Source organism: Notolepis coatsorum (assembly GCF_963971535.1).
Source record: "Notolepis coatsorum genome assembly, chromosome: 6".
Lineage (NCBI taxonomy): Eukaryota > Metazoa > Chordata > Actinopteri > Aulopiformes > Paralepididae > Notolepis > Notolepis coatsorum.
This window is the reverse complement of record NC_140170.1, coordinates 167,255,728-167,273,556: the sequence shown is the minus strand read 5'-3', so window position 1 is coordinate 167,273,556 and position 17,829 is coordinate 167,255,728. Positions and strand designations below refer to the sequence as shown.

At 41.0% G+C, this 17,829-nt stretch overlaps 1 protein-coding gene across 1 annotated transcript; it reads right to left on the bottom strand.

Annotated features, from left to right (window-relative positions):
* Window positions 1-2,843: 2,843 nt before the first annotated feature.
* Window positions 2,844-13,109, bottom strand: slc48a1b (solute carrier family 48 member 1b). The gene is made up of 3 exons (XM_084316770.1): window positions 12,698-13,109; window positions 8,477-8,644; window positions 2,844-4,538 (listed from the first exon to the last, which is right to left on the bottom strand). The coding sequence occupies exons 1-3, from the start codon at window positions 12,825-12,827 to the stop codon at window positions 4,402-4,404; spliced, it is 435 nt and encodes a 144-aa protein (XP_084172896.1). The 5' UTR covers window positions 12,828-13,109; the 3' UTR covers window positions 2,844-4,401.
* Between the last annotated feature and the right edge of the window lie 4,720 nt (window positions 13,110-17,829).

The window sequence follows — 17,829 nt, the reverse complement described above, 5'->3', positions numbered from 1 at the left end:
TTGGATGTGTGTGAGATTATGTGCAAAATAAAATCAGCATAGTTTTTTTGGTGAAGTGCCCCTTTAACCGTTATCAAAACTCTGCACACACCCACCTCCCCTGTTGATGGATGGCATCATCGCACCGCGGCGGAAGATAGTAGCCATTTGAAGCACAGCAGACACAGAACTAATAGTTGTCAAAGTGTGTTTTCAGCTGGATGGAACACCTTGATAATACAGAACTGTAACAGTTGTCAAAGTGTGTTTTCTGCTGGATGGAACACCTTGATAATACAGAACTGTAATAGTTGTCAAAGTGTGTTTTCAGCTGGTCGGAACACCTTGATAATACAGAACTAATAGTTGTCAAGGTGAGTTTTCACTTGGATGGAACACCTTGATAATACAGAACTGTAACAGTTGTCAACGTGTGTTTTCTGCTGGATGGAACACATTGATAATACAGAACTGTAATAGTTGTCAGTGTTTCCAGCTGGTCGGAACACCTTGATAACACAGAACTAATAGTTGTCAAAGTGTGTTTTCAGCTGGTCGGAACACCTTGATAATACAGAACTGTAATAGTTGTCAGTGTTTTCAGCTGGTCGGAACACCTTGATAACACAGAACTAATAGTTGTCAAAGTGTGTTTTCAGCTGGATGGAACACCTTGATAATACAGAACTATAACAGTTGTCAAAGTGTGTTTTCTGCTGGATGGAACACCTTGATAATACAGAACTATAACAGTTGTCAAAGTGTGTTTTCAGCTGGATGGAACACCTTGATAATACAGAACTATAACAGTTGTCAAAGTGTGTTTTCTGCTGGTCGGAACACCTTGATAATACAGAACTGTAATAGTTGTCAAAGTGTGTTTTCAGCTGAATGGAACACCTTGATAATACAGAACTGTAATAATTGTCAAAGTGTGTTTTATGCTGGTCGGAACACCTTGATAATACAGAACTATAACAGTTGTCAAAGTGTGTTTTCTGCTGGTCGGAACACCTTGATAATACAGAACTGTAACAGTTGTCAAAGTGTGTTTTCTGGTGGATGGAACACCTTGATAATACAGAAGTGTAATAGTTGTCAGTGTTTCCAGCTGGATGGAACACCTTGATAATACAGAACTGTAATAGTTGTCAGTGTTTCCAGCTGGTCGGAACACCTTGATAATACAGAACTGTAACAGTTGTCAGTGTTTTCAGCTGGATGGAACACCTTGATAATACAGAACTGTAACAGTTGTCAGTGTTTTCAGCTGGATGGAACACCTTGATAATACAGAACTGTAACAGTTGTCAGTGTTTCCAGCTGGTCGGAACACCTTGATAATACAGAACTGTAACAGTTGTCAAAGTGTGTTTTCAGCTGGTCGGAACACCTTGATAATACAGAACTGTAATAGTTGTCAAAGTGTGTTTTCACTTGGATGGAACACCTTGATAATACAGAACTGTAACAGTCAAAAGTCATAGTCAAAGTCAGCTGTATTGTCGCTTCTCATAATGTGCAAGACATACAGAGAAATACAATTTCGTTTCCCCCTTCCCACGGTGTATATAAAAAACAGTTGTCAAAGTGTGTTTTCTGCTGGATGGAACACCTTGATAATACAGAACTGTAATAGTTGTCAAAGTGTGTTTTCTGCTGGTCGGAACACCTTGATAATACAGAACTGTAACAGTTGTCAAAGTGTGTTTTATGCTGGATGGAACACCTTGATAATACAGAACTGTAACAGTTGTCAAAGTGTGTTTTATGCTGGATGGAACACCTTGATAATACAGAACTGTAACAGTTGTCAAAGTGTGTTTTCTGGTGGATGGAACACCTTGATAATACAGAACTGTAATAGTTGTCAAACGTGTGTTTTCAGCTGGATGGAACACCTTGATAATACAGAACTGTAACAGTTGTCAGTGTTTCCAGCTGGTCGGAACACCTTGATAATACAGAACTGTAACAGTTGTCAAAGTGTGTTTTCAGCTGGATGGAACACCTTGATAATACAGAACTGTAACAGTTGTCAAAGTGTGTTTTCAGCTGGATGGAACACCTTGATAATACAGAACTGTAACAGTTGTCAAAGTGTGTTTTCAGCTGGATGGAACACCTTGATAATACAGAACTGTAACAGTTGTAAAAGTGTTTTTCCTTGATAACCAGGTGAGCTTGGTGTCAGTGGTGATCAATTTAATTTCCTGTCTTCTGCGGCTTTTCACTTAGAAACAGCCCCTTCCCCCCCACACACACACACAGCATTCATAAAAAACGCGAATGGATTGAATAATTGCCTATCTTCAAAGTGCAGGTTATTGCCTTAGTGTTTACTGTTGACTGTGCAGCGCTGTAGGGTGTTTTCTTTTGAGAGATCGTGGCCTAAGGGGGGTCGGGGGGGTTGGTTTTGTGGGAGAGAGTGCACCCCCCCCCCCCCCCCCCCGACCCCTCGCTAGTGCAAATCCTCGCTCTAATGCAGAGTCAGCCCTCGACAGACCCCCGTGACCTCTGGCTTAGCGAGGAGGAGAATGTGGAACACTTTCCAAACACGACCTCCTCTCCGCTGGTAGCTTCTCATAATAGTGGAGAATGTCACCGGCGGTTAGTGTGGAAAACGGTGTCGTGTCGAGTCTGTGATGTTAAACGTTCCCACCGTTCTTACACCCCCCCCCCCCCCCCCCCCCCCCCGAAAGAAAACTGAGCGGTAACTGAAACTAATTGTTTTTCAGAATATAAGTCAAAAAAGCAACTATTTCACTATCTGTGTCTTTCAACTAAAGCTCCTGTCAGACGTATACCCTCCCTGCAAGGCACTGAAGGAACACAAGCAACAAACACGCACGGTTGTCGTAAAAGATATTTTATTAACGCGGCTCTCGGGACACACACACATACCTGTACAGATACATACATTCCTACATTCGCACCAGTGTCTACGTGGATATATACATATACAGAATGCCACACTTCATTATATTACACCATGATGGGACAGAGATGGTAGTAGCGCACACGGAGGAGAAACACAACAACAACAAACATAAAAAAAAAAAAAAAAAAAAAACACTATCAAATCAATCTCCTTTAGGCAACGGGTGTAAATCAGTTGAATCGGGAGGACAGGCGAGAAGACGCGATGGAAATCACTGCACATGGTGTGTGGAGGTCCTGCGGTCGGAGCTGAACCATGACAAGAGATACCATCAGGGGAGGACAGGGTCCCAAACGATTTTCACACCAACGCTTTTGTCTTATGGATGAAAAGAAAAATCGCTACGAAAGTCTTCCCTCATCCGTACGACGCCCCCGCTAAGAAAATACGACATATTTGAACAGACAGGTGGGGCGTGGAGCTGTGAAAGCAGATCATATCGACATTCTAGGACCCGTTGTCCTCCTGACACGATCAACAAGAGGAGGATCTGTGCAAATTGTGTTTTTCTTCCTCGAGACACACGATCGATCGCAGTGGGTTCAATCTCGACTCGGGGTGATATTACCCCCTCGTTTCACCCACAGATAATCACAACTTATTTGTCCAAAAAATAGAGTAATAAAGTGTTAAGAGGTTTGTACTTTAATGTGCAAGTCAAATGTATTCTCAATACCGGTTCATACTTCATTAGCACACTGATGATTGGCTCAACATCTGGCCCCTTTTATGAAGCGATTGATCCCCATACAGTATTCACACCCCACTGATGGTAGACTCCCACCCTCTGGTGGCCGTGGCGTGGAACTGCAAGTTCGGATCAGTCCTTAACACTGACAAGTGCTTAGTAAACTTTTAGACTATTCCCCTACGGTCAAGAAGAATATCCTCGACACGGAATGAGACGACCCAGGATCTGAACCTGAAATAGACGTCCTAGCATGAGGTTCAACAGTAGTGGTGGAACGACGACCAGAGAAAGGGAGAAGCACAGAAATACAAGGGGGGAAAAAACATGACATAATTACAAGAGAATAAAACCCAGAAAATCATTAAAAACAGGGTTGTATGTGTCTGTGTGACAGGCCGACAAAACAACCCTGCGCGAGCGTGCACACACACACACACACACACACACACACACACACACACACACACACACACACACACACACACACACACACACGTGTCAGAAAAAGAGCGAGGAGGAGGGTCACTGACCAGGGGGACGAGGGCACCACTGGAGGTCAAGGTGCTCATCCAGACAAAGCCCCTCCTCTTCTACCACTAAGTTGATACTGCCTTAATCCTCTTCACGTCCACTCAATTCAGCCTAACCGACCTCGCTCTCTCCCACTCTCCGTCCGTCCGTCCCTACCGACCGACCACTCGTGAGTTAGAAACCCCTGCTTGCTGAGTCTAACCCTGTAGAACCCGTGTTCGCCTGCGGGGCCCGGCAGGTCGAGGGTCCGGTCGCCCGGTTAGAAGTCACTGAGGATGCGGATGTCGGCGAACTCCTTGCGATAGCGGTGGGCGTAGAGCGCCAGCAGGAAGGACCACTTCAGGGTCATGAAGCTCCACACGCCGGAGAGGTACAGGCTGTGAGGGTCCGTCAGGGCTGCGTGGGGAGAGATGGAGATTAAGATAGAGATAGAGATAGAAAGATAACGTGTCAAAATGCAGTAAGGGCTGCGTGGGGAGAGATGGAGATTAGACACCATGCGTACAGTACGACACAAACCCTACTACTGAGGAACAGGGAGGCAGGCACCCATCCAACCTTTTCAGTTCCGATACGATACCCGGGCTTTGGGTATCGGCCGATACTGAGTACCGATCTGTTCCATTACTTTTAATGAACAGTATAGACTTGGACTGTCATTTTGAGGAGAGGAATTATTGAGATATATAATACGTTTTTCTCTCCATTAGAAAGATAACGTGTCAAAATGCAGTAAATCAAGTGACTTTGCTTTGATTTCTGGCATGTTAGACGTGTTTCTTGATATCGGATTTTAGTATCTGGGAAATTCTCAGATACCAATATTTTATTTGGACTGATATCCTATACCAGTATCAGTGCATCCCTACTACTGAGTAACCATGTAATGGATGATATCGTTATATCATAACAGCATATACTGTGTATATATCAGTTTTCTGGAGCAATGCGACCCTCGTCTATACTTCACCTGTAAACTGTAAGCAAAGTGGATCATTTGGAATCATTAACCTCTTGATATCCGCAAAGATATATATATAAAAACTGGATGTTTTAATATTTTTACTGTATCAATAATTGTATGTTCTTCTGTACATTTTACTTATTTCTTTAATCTTTTTGTTAAATATAATTGTATTTATTTACTGTATTAATAATGTATTATTTTATTGTAATGTTGATTGTGTGTGGACCCCAGGAAGATTAGCAAACTGCTACGGCATAAGCTAATGGCTCCTTTAAATAAACAAATAAACAAATAGTAGTTCGATTTTCTAACAAAAAGTGACTACTGACATTTCACTGAATATTCAAAAGATAATTTTGCAGCTACTTCTGTTCAGCTCCTTAGCTTTTTAAATCAAACACAGGCGAGTGATCTTAATAGGGCTGCAAGGACCCGATTCCATGCTATTTGAATCCAATCGGTTAAGGATATTTCAGTTACAATACCAATTTAGCTTGGATATGAAAGAGATTCTCTGGGAACTAATGCTGTAAATTGTACAAGGAACCCTCTAACCTGACCAACACACTACAGCAGTCAACACAATATATATACAGTATATATATACACCGTATTTGTAAAGATCGATCTGAGATTTTATTAATCAATATTATACCCAGCCCTAGATCTTAAAGGGAATGTCAAAATATATGTTTAAATGTGACTCGAGTTTTCATTTCATATTTAATTGTCAAGTTAATTTCGATTTGTATTAATTATAGTGAAAATGTGCCAGCATTGCCCCAAAATAAAGGCAAGTGCAACCGCCCTCAAATTAGATGAGATTAGATTCAAATGTACTGTATTGTACAGTACAGTACAACGAAAAGAAGTTGGCATCTAAATACAGTAAAGTATATGTTAATCTAACGTAACATGTACAGTATTAATATGTACAGGGATACAAGTATAAATACACTACTAGCCAGTGGTATAACTAGTAAGAGTAGGTATGGGACATATACAGATATAGATCAAATATATACTGTACAGTGTGTAGTTATGAGTTCCTAATGTTTTTCTGAAGAAGTATTCCTACTAAATTGATAAAATTGCTTGGTGATTAATTGTTGTTTTCAGTGGACTTGGCCTTGTCATGATCTTGTTACTTCTTACACACGTGTTCCTGAGGTGGAGAAAGATATTGATATAGTATGGTATCGTCACCAGAGGTTCTAGTGGCTAGGGGAGTGGTTAGGAGAGTGGTTAATGGGATGGTTAGGGGAATAGTTAGGGGGTTGGTTAGCGGAGTGGTTAGGAGAGTGGTTAGGGGGAGTGGTTAGGGGGGTGGTTAGGGGGAGTGGTTAGGGGGGTGGTTAGGGGGAGTGGTTAGGGAGAGTGGTTAGGGGGAGTGGTTAGGGGGAGTGGTTAGAGGAATGGTTAGGGGAATGGTTAGGGGAATGGTTAGGGGAAGGGGTTAGGGAGAGTGGTTAGGGAGAGTGGTTAGGGGGAGTGGTTAGGGGAATGGTTAGGGAGAGTGGTTAGGGAGAGTGGTTAGGGGGAGTGGTTAGGGGGGAGTGGTTAGGGGAGTGGTTAGGGGAAATCTAAAAAAAAAAATGGCAGAGGGAGACATGAGCCACAAACTGCTGGACCGGGTCACATATTATATTGATACGTGACGTCAAGTAGTAGCACATTATTCATGGTATTTCAGAACTGAAAGACAAACTGTTTTGTGTTCTTGAGTCTTGACTGCTTGAAAGTCTGCAAAGCCTTGGATTTCATCTAGCGATTGATTCATGGCTTTTTAAGGCATACTTTACCTCATAGGCTTAACTTATAATACATTTCAACATTTTATTTCTCAGAGGGATATTATTTCCGATGTTTACTGCGGTCAAATGAGAGACAATTGAGAGATAAATCACAATATCGCAGTATTGAATCATAATACTTACACAATACTGGCCACGCCAGTATAACAATAGAGTGAATTTCTTCAGACCTCTCTTGACAGAGCCTGGGGTGTGGCCAGCAATAGCAACAACAAAAATGTCAAATGTAAACAAGCAATACCAACAGGAATCCTTTTGCCTGAAGGTGGCATTACAGATCTAAATATTATCACACTGTGGCCCAAGCATGGTGATGACATTACCTCTGCAGCTCTATGGCGTGCTCTGCTAGTATGCAAAAGAGATTAGCATGAATACTATAAGGCCACTTGAAGTGTGGAGTGGACGGTTCGCTAGAAGATGGTTCTTTGATCGCACGGTACTTTGCGCCAGGTAATGTCCTGCGATCATTTCCCAGTCAAACGTCATTTCCCAAAAACAACACCATACTGGCCAATGAAGCATCATTTGTGTGTTTTTGGCCAAACTGACAGTATATCCTCCTGACTGCACAGCTAGCAAGTAGAAACAGCTGTGAGTCGACTGTTTTCTACTTCTGCTATTAAGAACGGACAGTTCCACCTGAGTGTTGTTTAGTAGAATAATGAGACTGACTATCTCTTCAGTGTTTAGTGGAATATGAGACTGAGCCTGATTCAGTGTTTAGTGGAATATGAGACTGAACCTGACTATCTATTCAGTGTTTAGTGGAATATGAGACTGAACCTGACTATCTATTCAGTGGAATATGAGACAGAACCTGACTCTCTATTCAGTGTTTAGTGGAATATGAGACTGAACCTGACTATCTCTTCAGTGTTTAGTGGAATATGAGACTGAACCTGACTATCTATTCAGTGTTTAGTGGAATATGAACCTGAACCTGACTCTATTCAGTGTTTAGTGGAATATGAGACAGAACCTGACTCTCTATTCAGTGTTTAGTGGAATATGAGACCGAACCTGACTCTCTATTCAGTGTTTAGTGGAATATGAGACTGAACCTGACTATCTATTCAGTGTTTAGTGGAATATGAGACAGAACCTGACTCTCTATTCAGTGTTTAGTGGAATATGAGACCGAACCTGACTCTCTATTCAGAGTTTAGTGGAATATGAACCTGAACCTGACTCTATTCAGTGTTTAGTGGAATATGAGACCGAACCTGACTCTCTATTCAGTGTTTAGTGGAATATGAGACCGAACCTCACTATCTATTCAGTGTTTAGTGGAATATGAGACCGAACCTGACTCTCTATTCAGTGTTTAGTGGAATATGAGACCGAACCTGACTCTCTATTCAGTGTTTAGTGGAATATGAGACTGAACCTGACTCTCTATTCAGTGTTTAGTGGAATATGAGACTGAACCTGACTCTCTATTCAGTGTTTAGTGGAATATGAAACTGAACCTGACTCTCTATTCAGTGTTTAGTGGAATATGAGACTGAACCTGACTCTCTATTCAGTGTTTAGTGGAATATGAGACTCACACTCCTTGTTGGAGATGGCGATGGAGAGGAAGGAGATGAAGGCTATCACCGCCAGCCCGGAGAAGAAGACTCCCATGAAGAGGAAGAACTTGAGACCTTTCAGCCACGTCCTCCAGTAGTCCTGCATGTACATGATGTGGGTGATGAGCGTCCAGAGAGCCAGCACACCTGAGCACGCATGCACAATCAAAATGAGATTATATTAATGTATTGTCGTATTGTCATCATATATAGTACAGCCCGTGGTGCACCTGACGCGCACGCACGCGCGCATACTTTTAAGGGTACCGAGTACCGATTCACGTAGATCAATCGGTACCAGGTTTCGGTACCTTTACGTGTTTACTAGTATAAGAGTGTAATATGCTAGACAAGAGGGAGCCTTTTCCACAAATATATATATTACTGTCTTGGGTCTTTGGAAAGACCAGACGAGGTCAGAGGAGTTTGATCATATTTACTGAGGATTGCGGGATAATGTTGATATTTAAACATTTACAAACATAATACATGATTATGCGATTTATTTTGTGTGATGTGTTACAACAATAAATAACTAAATGTTCTAAATAAATAACAATGTTGAAGTTATGATGTTTGGACTTATTTTTTTACAACTGAAATGAAATATTTTTTTTGTTATTAGAGAGAGTTAAGTATAGAAAAAAGGTACCGTTGGTTACCGATAGTGAATTCCAGGAACTGGCACTGGTACCGGTGCAAATGTGAACGGTACCCAACCCTACTTATTTAACCTTTAACCTGGTGCTCATCATCACGTGATGTGGTTTGTATCCACAGCAGCTGTTGACCTGGGCTTGAAGGGGTCATATGATAGACATGTGGTGCTGTGTGTACACTGTGTGTGTGTGCGTGTGTGTGTGCACTGTGTGTGTGTGTGTGCGTGCACTGTCTGTGTGTGTGTGCGCTGTGTGTGTGTGTGGTGTGTGTGTGTGTGTGTGTGTGTGTGTGTGTGTGTGTGTGTGTGTGTGTGTGTGTGTGTGTGTGTGTGTGTGTGTGTGTGTGTGTGTGTGTGTGTGTGTGTGTGTGTACTGTGTGTGTACCTCTTTTTTGGTACTTTACCCTGTCTGTCATTTCAGTTGTAAAGAAATATGGCCAAACGTATTTATTTAGATCATTTTGTTATTTGTTTTTGTAACACACCACACAAAATAAAACCCCTCGCAAATCTGTCCCTACAATCTTTATTTTTAACGTTGCTTTATTTATTTTTTTATTGTGTTTTTAAACATTTAAATATCAACATTATCAATTATTACACTCATATACTAAACATGTAAATTGCTTTTGTTTGGTAAATATTAGTATGTAGCCTCTTTAGTTCCTTTTTAGTTTTTTAACCCACTCTCAAGATACCGAAATTTGGCACTGAGTGATCTAGTGCGTATCGGTACTCGGTACTACCGGTGTAATTCGGTACCCGACCCTAATCCTGACACAGCATGTTGCCAAGTGCTGAGTCAGCAAATCACAGTGTGCAGCCAACTATGTTCCTGTTTTAACAAACCACACTGACAATTCAGCTTCCCTCAAGACACTGTCGGGTTAGGTTAGGGTCACTATGGTTAGGTTAGGTTAGGTTAGGGTCAGTGTGGTCGGGTTAGGTTAGGCTAGGGTCAGACCAATATGGTTAGATTAGGTTTAGTTAGAGTTACAGTTAGAGTTACAGTTACACTTCCTCTATTTCCAACAATATGACCAAATGACAACAGCCGCTTTCAAAGTTGAGTCATGATTAATGACAGGACTGCTGTGTCAGTGTGTCGAGCTTGGCTGACCAAGGTTCCAAATGCATGGATTAAAGGGAAACACCACTCAAATGAAGAACGCCGCCAATGTTATTTCCACGGCCAAGGAAAGTTCAATCAAAATGTGTGAACAATGACTCGCTCTCTTCTCTCCCAAAGCCAAAAACCCAGAGACATAAGACTCAAACTCATGATGTCATCAGGTATAAATGCAGCAATCCATTCAAAGTCGGAGGTCGGAAGTTCCCTGTCGGAAAATAATGTATTTGATCAAAGGGAGAAGCTTGTGATCCTGGAAGCAGCTGGTGTTTGTGTGGCAGGTTTCTGAAAACAGTAGCTGCTGCGTAGTCACTGTTGTATTTGGCTACCATACAGGTATTGATGAGAATCTTATATTCAATTGAAACAATGTTGTTTACAGTTTATAGTGTATGTGCAGCCTTTCTGAAAAGTTGAGAGACCAGCAACCCTGAGTTTCCTACTTCCAAAAGTCTGGAGCTCCTCCGCTGACAATGAATGGGACACTTGTGTGAGATTTTGTGGAGCCACAGAATGTGTTTTAGTTTTTATACTCAAAGCACGTTTTATTCTATATAGTAGTGGTCGCCGTTCCGAAACAGAAAATATACTCATGTTCAGAACATTGTGGCCTATAACATCTTTCGCAATGAACTGTCTATGGAGCAGCTTTATACCTGATGACATCACACATTTGAGTTTTAGCACTCTTTCGTTTTTGGATTCGGGAGAGACCATAGGTCTAACATGTATGAATCGTTAAATGTGGTGTAGTTCCCCTTTAAGATAATATCCTAGAGCCCATGCACGTACATCACTTAATGTCCTATTTCAAAGTTCAAGTGTGATCATGTGAACTTTTACGGTTTTGGTTTTGATACCAACTTTATGGCTGACATGTTATACAATTGTTGGTGGACTACCGGTAAGCAGAATGACAAGAGTCCACTGCAGGCGGCCTGGTGCTGCAGGCTGATACACCCAGAGGGGGAGATAAGAGGTGCGTTTACACGAGTCTCTGACCTGAGCGGCTCAAAGTTCACGTGGCTCCACCGCTTCCACCATTACTACAAAATCCAGTGTAGGAATGGAACACTATTCAAGGCAGGACCAAAGTGGCCCCGTATTCACATCATTGAATAATGCATCCGTTAACCGCTGTGTTGTGTACAGAGTAACACTGATGGTGCTTGTGTGTTTTTTTTGCCCTAAACATTCCCATTAGCAACACCCTCTCACTGCTCTGTACTACTACCCCTCTCCCCTCTTTCTCTCTATAACTCAGCAGCTGTAACAGAATAATTTAATTATTTTAGATTATTTAACTTTCAACAGAGTGCAAATATTTAGTTATTTTATTAATAAAAACATATTTTATTTAAAAAAAAATTACATGTTCTGTCATCTAATATTATTTTACATTACTTTTCTTGCCATGGTATTGCTTTAGAATCGGTATCGTGATACTTAGGCTGGTATCGGCATCGCAGTAAAGATTTTGGTATCGTGACAGCACTAGGCTACTCTGTAGTACTTCATGGTTTAGTATAATCTCACACATTCATTTTCTGTTTGGTCAGATTTGACCAGAAACACCACAGATGTACAAAAGTAAAAAATAAATAAATATCAAAGTGGTGATAATCTTATATGTTCAGCAGCCTTGGGGGCGAACATATGAAATAACTCAGATGAAATAACTCTTAACCTTTTGATAAGAGGACACAAACTATTTTTATTACAGCTCATCTGCTCTTATCAGAAGTGAAGAAGGTTCATGTTGAGGGTATTTGAGGTCCCCTGGGGACATGTTCTCAAGATATAGTCCACTGAAGTGACCACTGATTATACCACTGGCCAGCAGGCCTATGGCTTACAACCATATTTATACCTGTTTCACCTTTTATACCTGTATCACTGTATAGCATAGTTGCACTGTACTGTAATCACTTGTACGTTGTATATTGTTAATGCACTTTTCTGCTACTTTTGCACTCTGTTTGGGCCAACTTCTATTTGTGATGACAATACATTTGAATCTAATGCTAATCATAAAAAACTAAACTGTCAGAGTATAGAGTTCCACCATATAGTTCTAATAACTGCACCATGACTCCAAATGTTACCTACTAAGTTAGCTACAATGTCATAACGTTAGAGCTATTTTCTTTCTTTATTGTACATATTCCATTATACACAGACACATAGACAATAAAAATGTTTGTTATAAAATAAATACCAATATTGCAATTTACATTTATAAAATATATGCAGCATATTATATTCGCGTTTTGTTTTTAACATTAGATGAAATTATGCTATATTATTTAAATGCATTAATCAAGTGCAGGACAGTTGGCTTGGTTCCCGACACGTTAGAGCTAAATGTAATATGTCGACATCATACAGTATAGGGTGACATTGTTTACTGTACCTGACAGTCCTCCCATCGTTGCTGTCCACGGCTGTTTGTACACGACGTTCCACACCAGAAAGGCAGAGAATCCGATGAGCGTCCCGACAGAAGCATAACCAATACTGATATACGTTTTATTGATACCCATTATTATAATTAAAGAAAGAGGCAGCGAGAGAAAGTAACAACAAGGCAGGCTCGACTAGACGAGAAGCAATTATTATGTAAGAAAATAAAAAACGATACGGTTATCAAAACAACTGCACTCCAACAAGAAAAGCAATCTGAACCGGGCTGAAAGCTGCAGCTGTGTTCTGCAAGACGATAGGATTATTGTTTAAACCCTTGTTAAAAAAAATACCCAACTACTGTACATGGCCGGGTTATTATTCCCAATGAGCCGCATTATCTATCGAGCCTAACAACAACATTGCTCCAACGGTATCCATCCGGCGTGATTTCTTTCCGTAGCCTATGTTTGCGAAGACGCTCTCTGATTGGCTAGCCGCGTACAGCGAAGACCCTATCTGATTGGTTTAGCGCCGAAGGGTCTCTTCCGCCTATTCAACAACAATTGATATGTTGTTCGTTCCCTAACCCTAACCATAACTCTAAGTATAAGTATAACTCACTTCGAAAGAGGGCCAAAGCATAACCACTTTGAAGCAGAGAATATATGCGTCTATACTTTCGCAGAATGCATGTACAAGGCGGAAGAGACCCTTCGGCGCTAAACCAATCAGAGAGGGTCTTCGCTGTACGCGGCTAGCCAATCAGAGAGCGTATTCGCAAACATAGGCTACGGAAAGAAATCACACATCCATCCGAGGGACTCCACCATAGATATATATATAGAACACATCTATGGACTCCACCACCGATCAGCGCGCATAAGCACAGAACAACAGTGACCACTACAGGAGTGGAATGTAATGTTGGGTTAAATATAAACGGTATGACGACTAGGGCTGACCTTCGAATTTCTTTTTGGAATTCGAAGCTTCGAGGCCGAGATTCGATTTTTTTTCATTCGAAGCTTCGAGATTAAAAAATATATATATTTAATTCAATTTTTTTTTTTTTTTATGTTGTGGAACTTGTACAGCACTTTGTTACAGTGCTGTAAAGTTGAAACCTTTTTAAATCTTAGACAAACAAAACACTTTGCTTTCATGAAATATTGTAAGCCATCATAGTTCTATTTTCATATTCGAATCATTTGAGGCTTTATAAAAGCAGCACAATGAACACAAATCAGACAGTGCCGAGTCCGACCTCATCTTAAATAACAAACAGCATTGCTTGTTGTAGAGAGAGAGGCAGAGTTGATCTTGCAAAAAAAAAAAAATCATATATATAGGCCATATATTTTTATAATCGAATTTTATTTTCATATTCATTTAGAATCCCATGCCCATCGAACGAAGCTTCAAAGTATTTAAGACAGCCCTAGGTATGACCAATTTTAATGGGTGCTATAGAAGAAGAAAAAAGGAGTAGTCATTTAAAAATAAATATATAACAATACATCCACAGAGCTTTTAGAAAGGTGCAGAATAAAAGGTGCTTATTCTTTTAATAATTATTATTGAATTTATCATTTAGATTTTTTTGGCGTTTCCAAAATGGATGTTGTTGTTTGCATGTATCCTCTCTCTACTTCCTATTTCTCCACGTGGAATGCGCCTGATTGGATAAATTACATGCTGGTGCTCTAGTGCGACATTTAGTTGCAGTTGCAGAATGTTATCTTCTATATAGCCCCATTAACATGTTACTCCTATCCCAGACATTTTGTGAACATGCCTACCAGTCATCAAAATAGAAATCAAAAGAGATGCCTAGAATTTGCAACGGATGGAGCCTGTCTGCTCCAGACAATGGGCCACTGATTTTTTATTCCTGCGTTTATGTTCTGGTTGGTAACGGGTCTGAACCAGAGCTCAGACAAACATTTTATGGACCGTGGACAAAGTCTGGGCCCCATTGACTGTCTGGGACCTTGTTTCTTTTTTATTAACTGTGATTTTTCTCTCTTTTCATTATTCAAAAGGTCACCCACTCTTGTCACAGGAAGGACAACAAACACACAACAACCCCAGTACTTTCAATCATACATCTCTCTGCCCCATTCAGACCAACTAGAACAGGGCTGCCAAAACTGAAATGTAAGGGTTGCAGGCCATGGACCAAATAATGTGAATGGTCATTGATCATTTAATAAATAAGACCATTACCATTAAATAATGGTGTCTTAAGTCCAATTTAAGTGTATTTGTATAAGTTGTAATAGTCAAGTTAGTTTAAAAAAAAACTCTTCAAATATAGCTAAATTGCATCAAAATAGTCCAAATGATATTCTGGAACCCTTTGGAGGGCCAAACATAATATTGTGGAGGGCTGAGTTTGGCCTGCAGGCAGTGGTGCAGTCCTAATATGGGAACTGGTAACACGCCACGCCACGTGCACGCGCACGCGCGGGTACGTGCATGCGCACATAACTGATTTATACACACATATTTATACTTGCATATACGCAAGTGCAATCTTTCTATCATACAAGCTCTTCTTGCTCTCTATTTGTGTGAATGTGCGCGTGGAATTCCGAGCCACATTAGTATTCACCTCCACTGCCTGTGTCACACAGAATGAAGGGGGAGATGCATTCAGATAGCCAACACCCAGACACTTAGTCTACCTGCGCTTTTTGTTATGTAAAACGGTGGCCGGGTACTTAGTCACAATGAATGGATACAGCGCATTTTTGTGTGCTCGTACACGCGAGTACACATCCGTGCGCGATCGCGCGTACTTCTGCCTCAGTGATCTGGTAACACGGCGTGTAACCGGGTGTGACCGCGACTGCACCACTGCCTGCAGGCCCCACTTTGGGACTCAGGAGTCTGGACTTTTTCTTTGGCAGGAGATGAGCCAGTGATTCACAACCTCTTTCCCTCAGGGGTCTAAACGGTATCTAAACGGATATTTACTTACTGGTCTAAATGATATCCAAGCTTATATTTACTTACTAGACTAAATGGTATCTAAACCGATATTTACTTACTAGTCTAAATGATATCCAAGCTGATATTTACTTACTAGACTAAATGGTATCTAAGCTGATATTTACTTACTAGTCTAAATTATATCCAATCTGATATTTACTCACTAGACAAAATTATATCCAAGCTGATATTTACTTACTAGCCTAAATTATATCAAAGCTGATATTTACTTACTAGCCTAAATTATATCAAAGCTGATATTTACTTACTAGCCTAAATGATATCTAAGCTGATATTTACTTACTAAATTATATCCAAGCTGATATGTACTAGCCTAAATGGAATGTGTGAAATTCATTCATTCATTCATTCCCCCCCGACACTCAACTAACCGCCTCGGACAGTCCTTCATACCAGCGGCCATCAGGCTCCACAACAGTGGGCAGCGACTAGCAGCCTCCAGGCCCCACAACAGGGGGCAGCGACAGCGACTGCTACCAGACATTGACCTGGGACTTATAGGAACCCAAGGGGGACAAAGTAGACTACCCTGGTACTTTGATTAATGTATACTCAGTAGATAGTAAATTATAACACTACCTCATGCATACCGCACCTTATGTGACACTGTGAATAATGTGAATATTCCTCAGCTAGTCAGATAGTAAATTATATTGACCACATTGATCAATTTGTTTACACTGCCTGTGTTGTCTTTTACTACCTGTATACTGTGTTGTTTCACTACCTGTACCCCCCCCCCCCCCATGCTGCTATGATGCCTGAATTTCCCCAAGGGGATCAATAAAGGAATATCTTATCTTATGTACACAGACAGCACGTTGCCCCTAGCCTGATCCTAGCACTCCTAGAACTTTTCTTTCCTGAATTATTTTGGGTACTTGGGTCTGGTAGTCTCCTCTTTGGAGAGGAACACTAGAGTGTGACTCATTTTATATTTTTCTACTACTTATTGTTATTGAACACACACGCACCCTGCACTGCACATGCACATACACTATGCGCAAGACACTTTCTGTAAATAATTGACTATTTTATTTAATCTTATCTCATTTTATATTTTATCTTGTGCACCGTTGAGCTCGAAACACAAACATTTCATTACCTGCAATGCCCCTGTATTGTTGTGTATTTGACAAATAAAGAACTTGAGCAGACAGGGCCATGGCGATGGTGTCATCAAGCGGTGTGAAGCGCCTGAAGAACGTGTTGCCAGGAGGCGTCTATGCTTTTACCAACGCGTTTGTGTTTCCGGGTTCCCGTTTTGCGCTCTGATTGGCCACTGACCTACGCTAGTAGTACGCCCCCCTCCTAAATCCCCTGAAGACAGATTTAACTGGGTATTAGAAGGAAGTACCATACGAGCCGCAAATTGAACATGCAGTGAGTCTGCGACAACAACCCAATAATAAACACTCGAAACAGCTATTACCAGACAATTACAACAGCAGTGGTGCCTGCTTCAAATGTCACGTATTATAGGCTATAAGCCTGTGTAGATCTATTCGGAATAATAAACATATACACCCCTCTAGCAAAACATGACACAATGTGATCCTATCTCCGATAGAGCGGCTGGTCGCAGAGATGCGAGTTGAACGAACACATCGGGAGGAGAATGAATGAATGAAAACTTTATTTAACAGATTGCAGAATGGGTACAATACAGTACGGCTCAATACACACAATTGTTAAGGGGATGCAGACCAGAGAAAGACGTTTGTCTTGTTTAGATCAGGGTCCCCCATTTTCAATTCAGTGAATTGTGACCAGGGCCCTATTCCCTGTACCTGGCTAACTGAGTTAGCCGGATAATTTTCAGCATAGCTTGACTTAAGCCAGACATTTCCGTTCCCCGACGTCGGATTTTCTAAGTCGCAATGGCAACAGATCGAAAAGTTTGAACCTGCTCCGGAGCAGGGTTTAGTTCAGTTAGCTGGATGAACCATGGCCACACCCTCGCAAAGAAATGCCAGCTCGCTTCCTGAAATAATTATCACAGTGTGTAGATCCCATTATACCATTCTGAATTATGTTTTTGTGCTTTGTTTTCCTAGAGGGGGCTTTTGAAATGTAAAATAATAGACCTAAAATGCTGATACTAAATGTACTTTGTCCTAAATA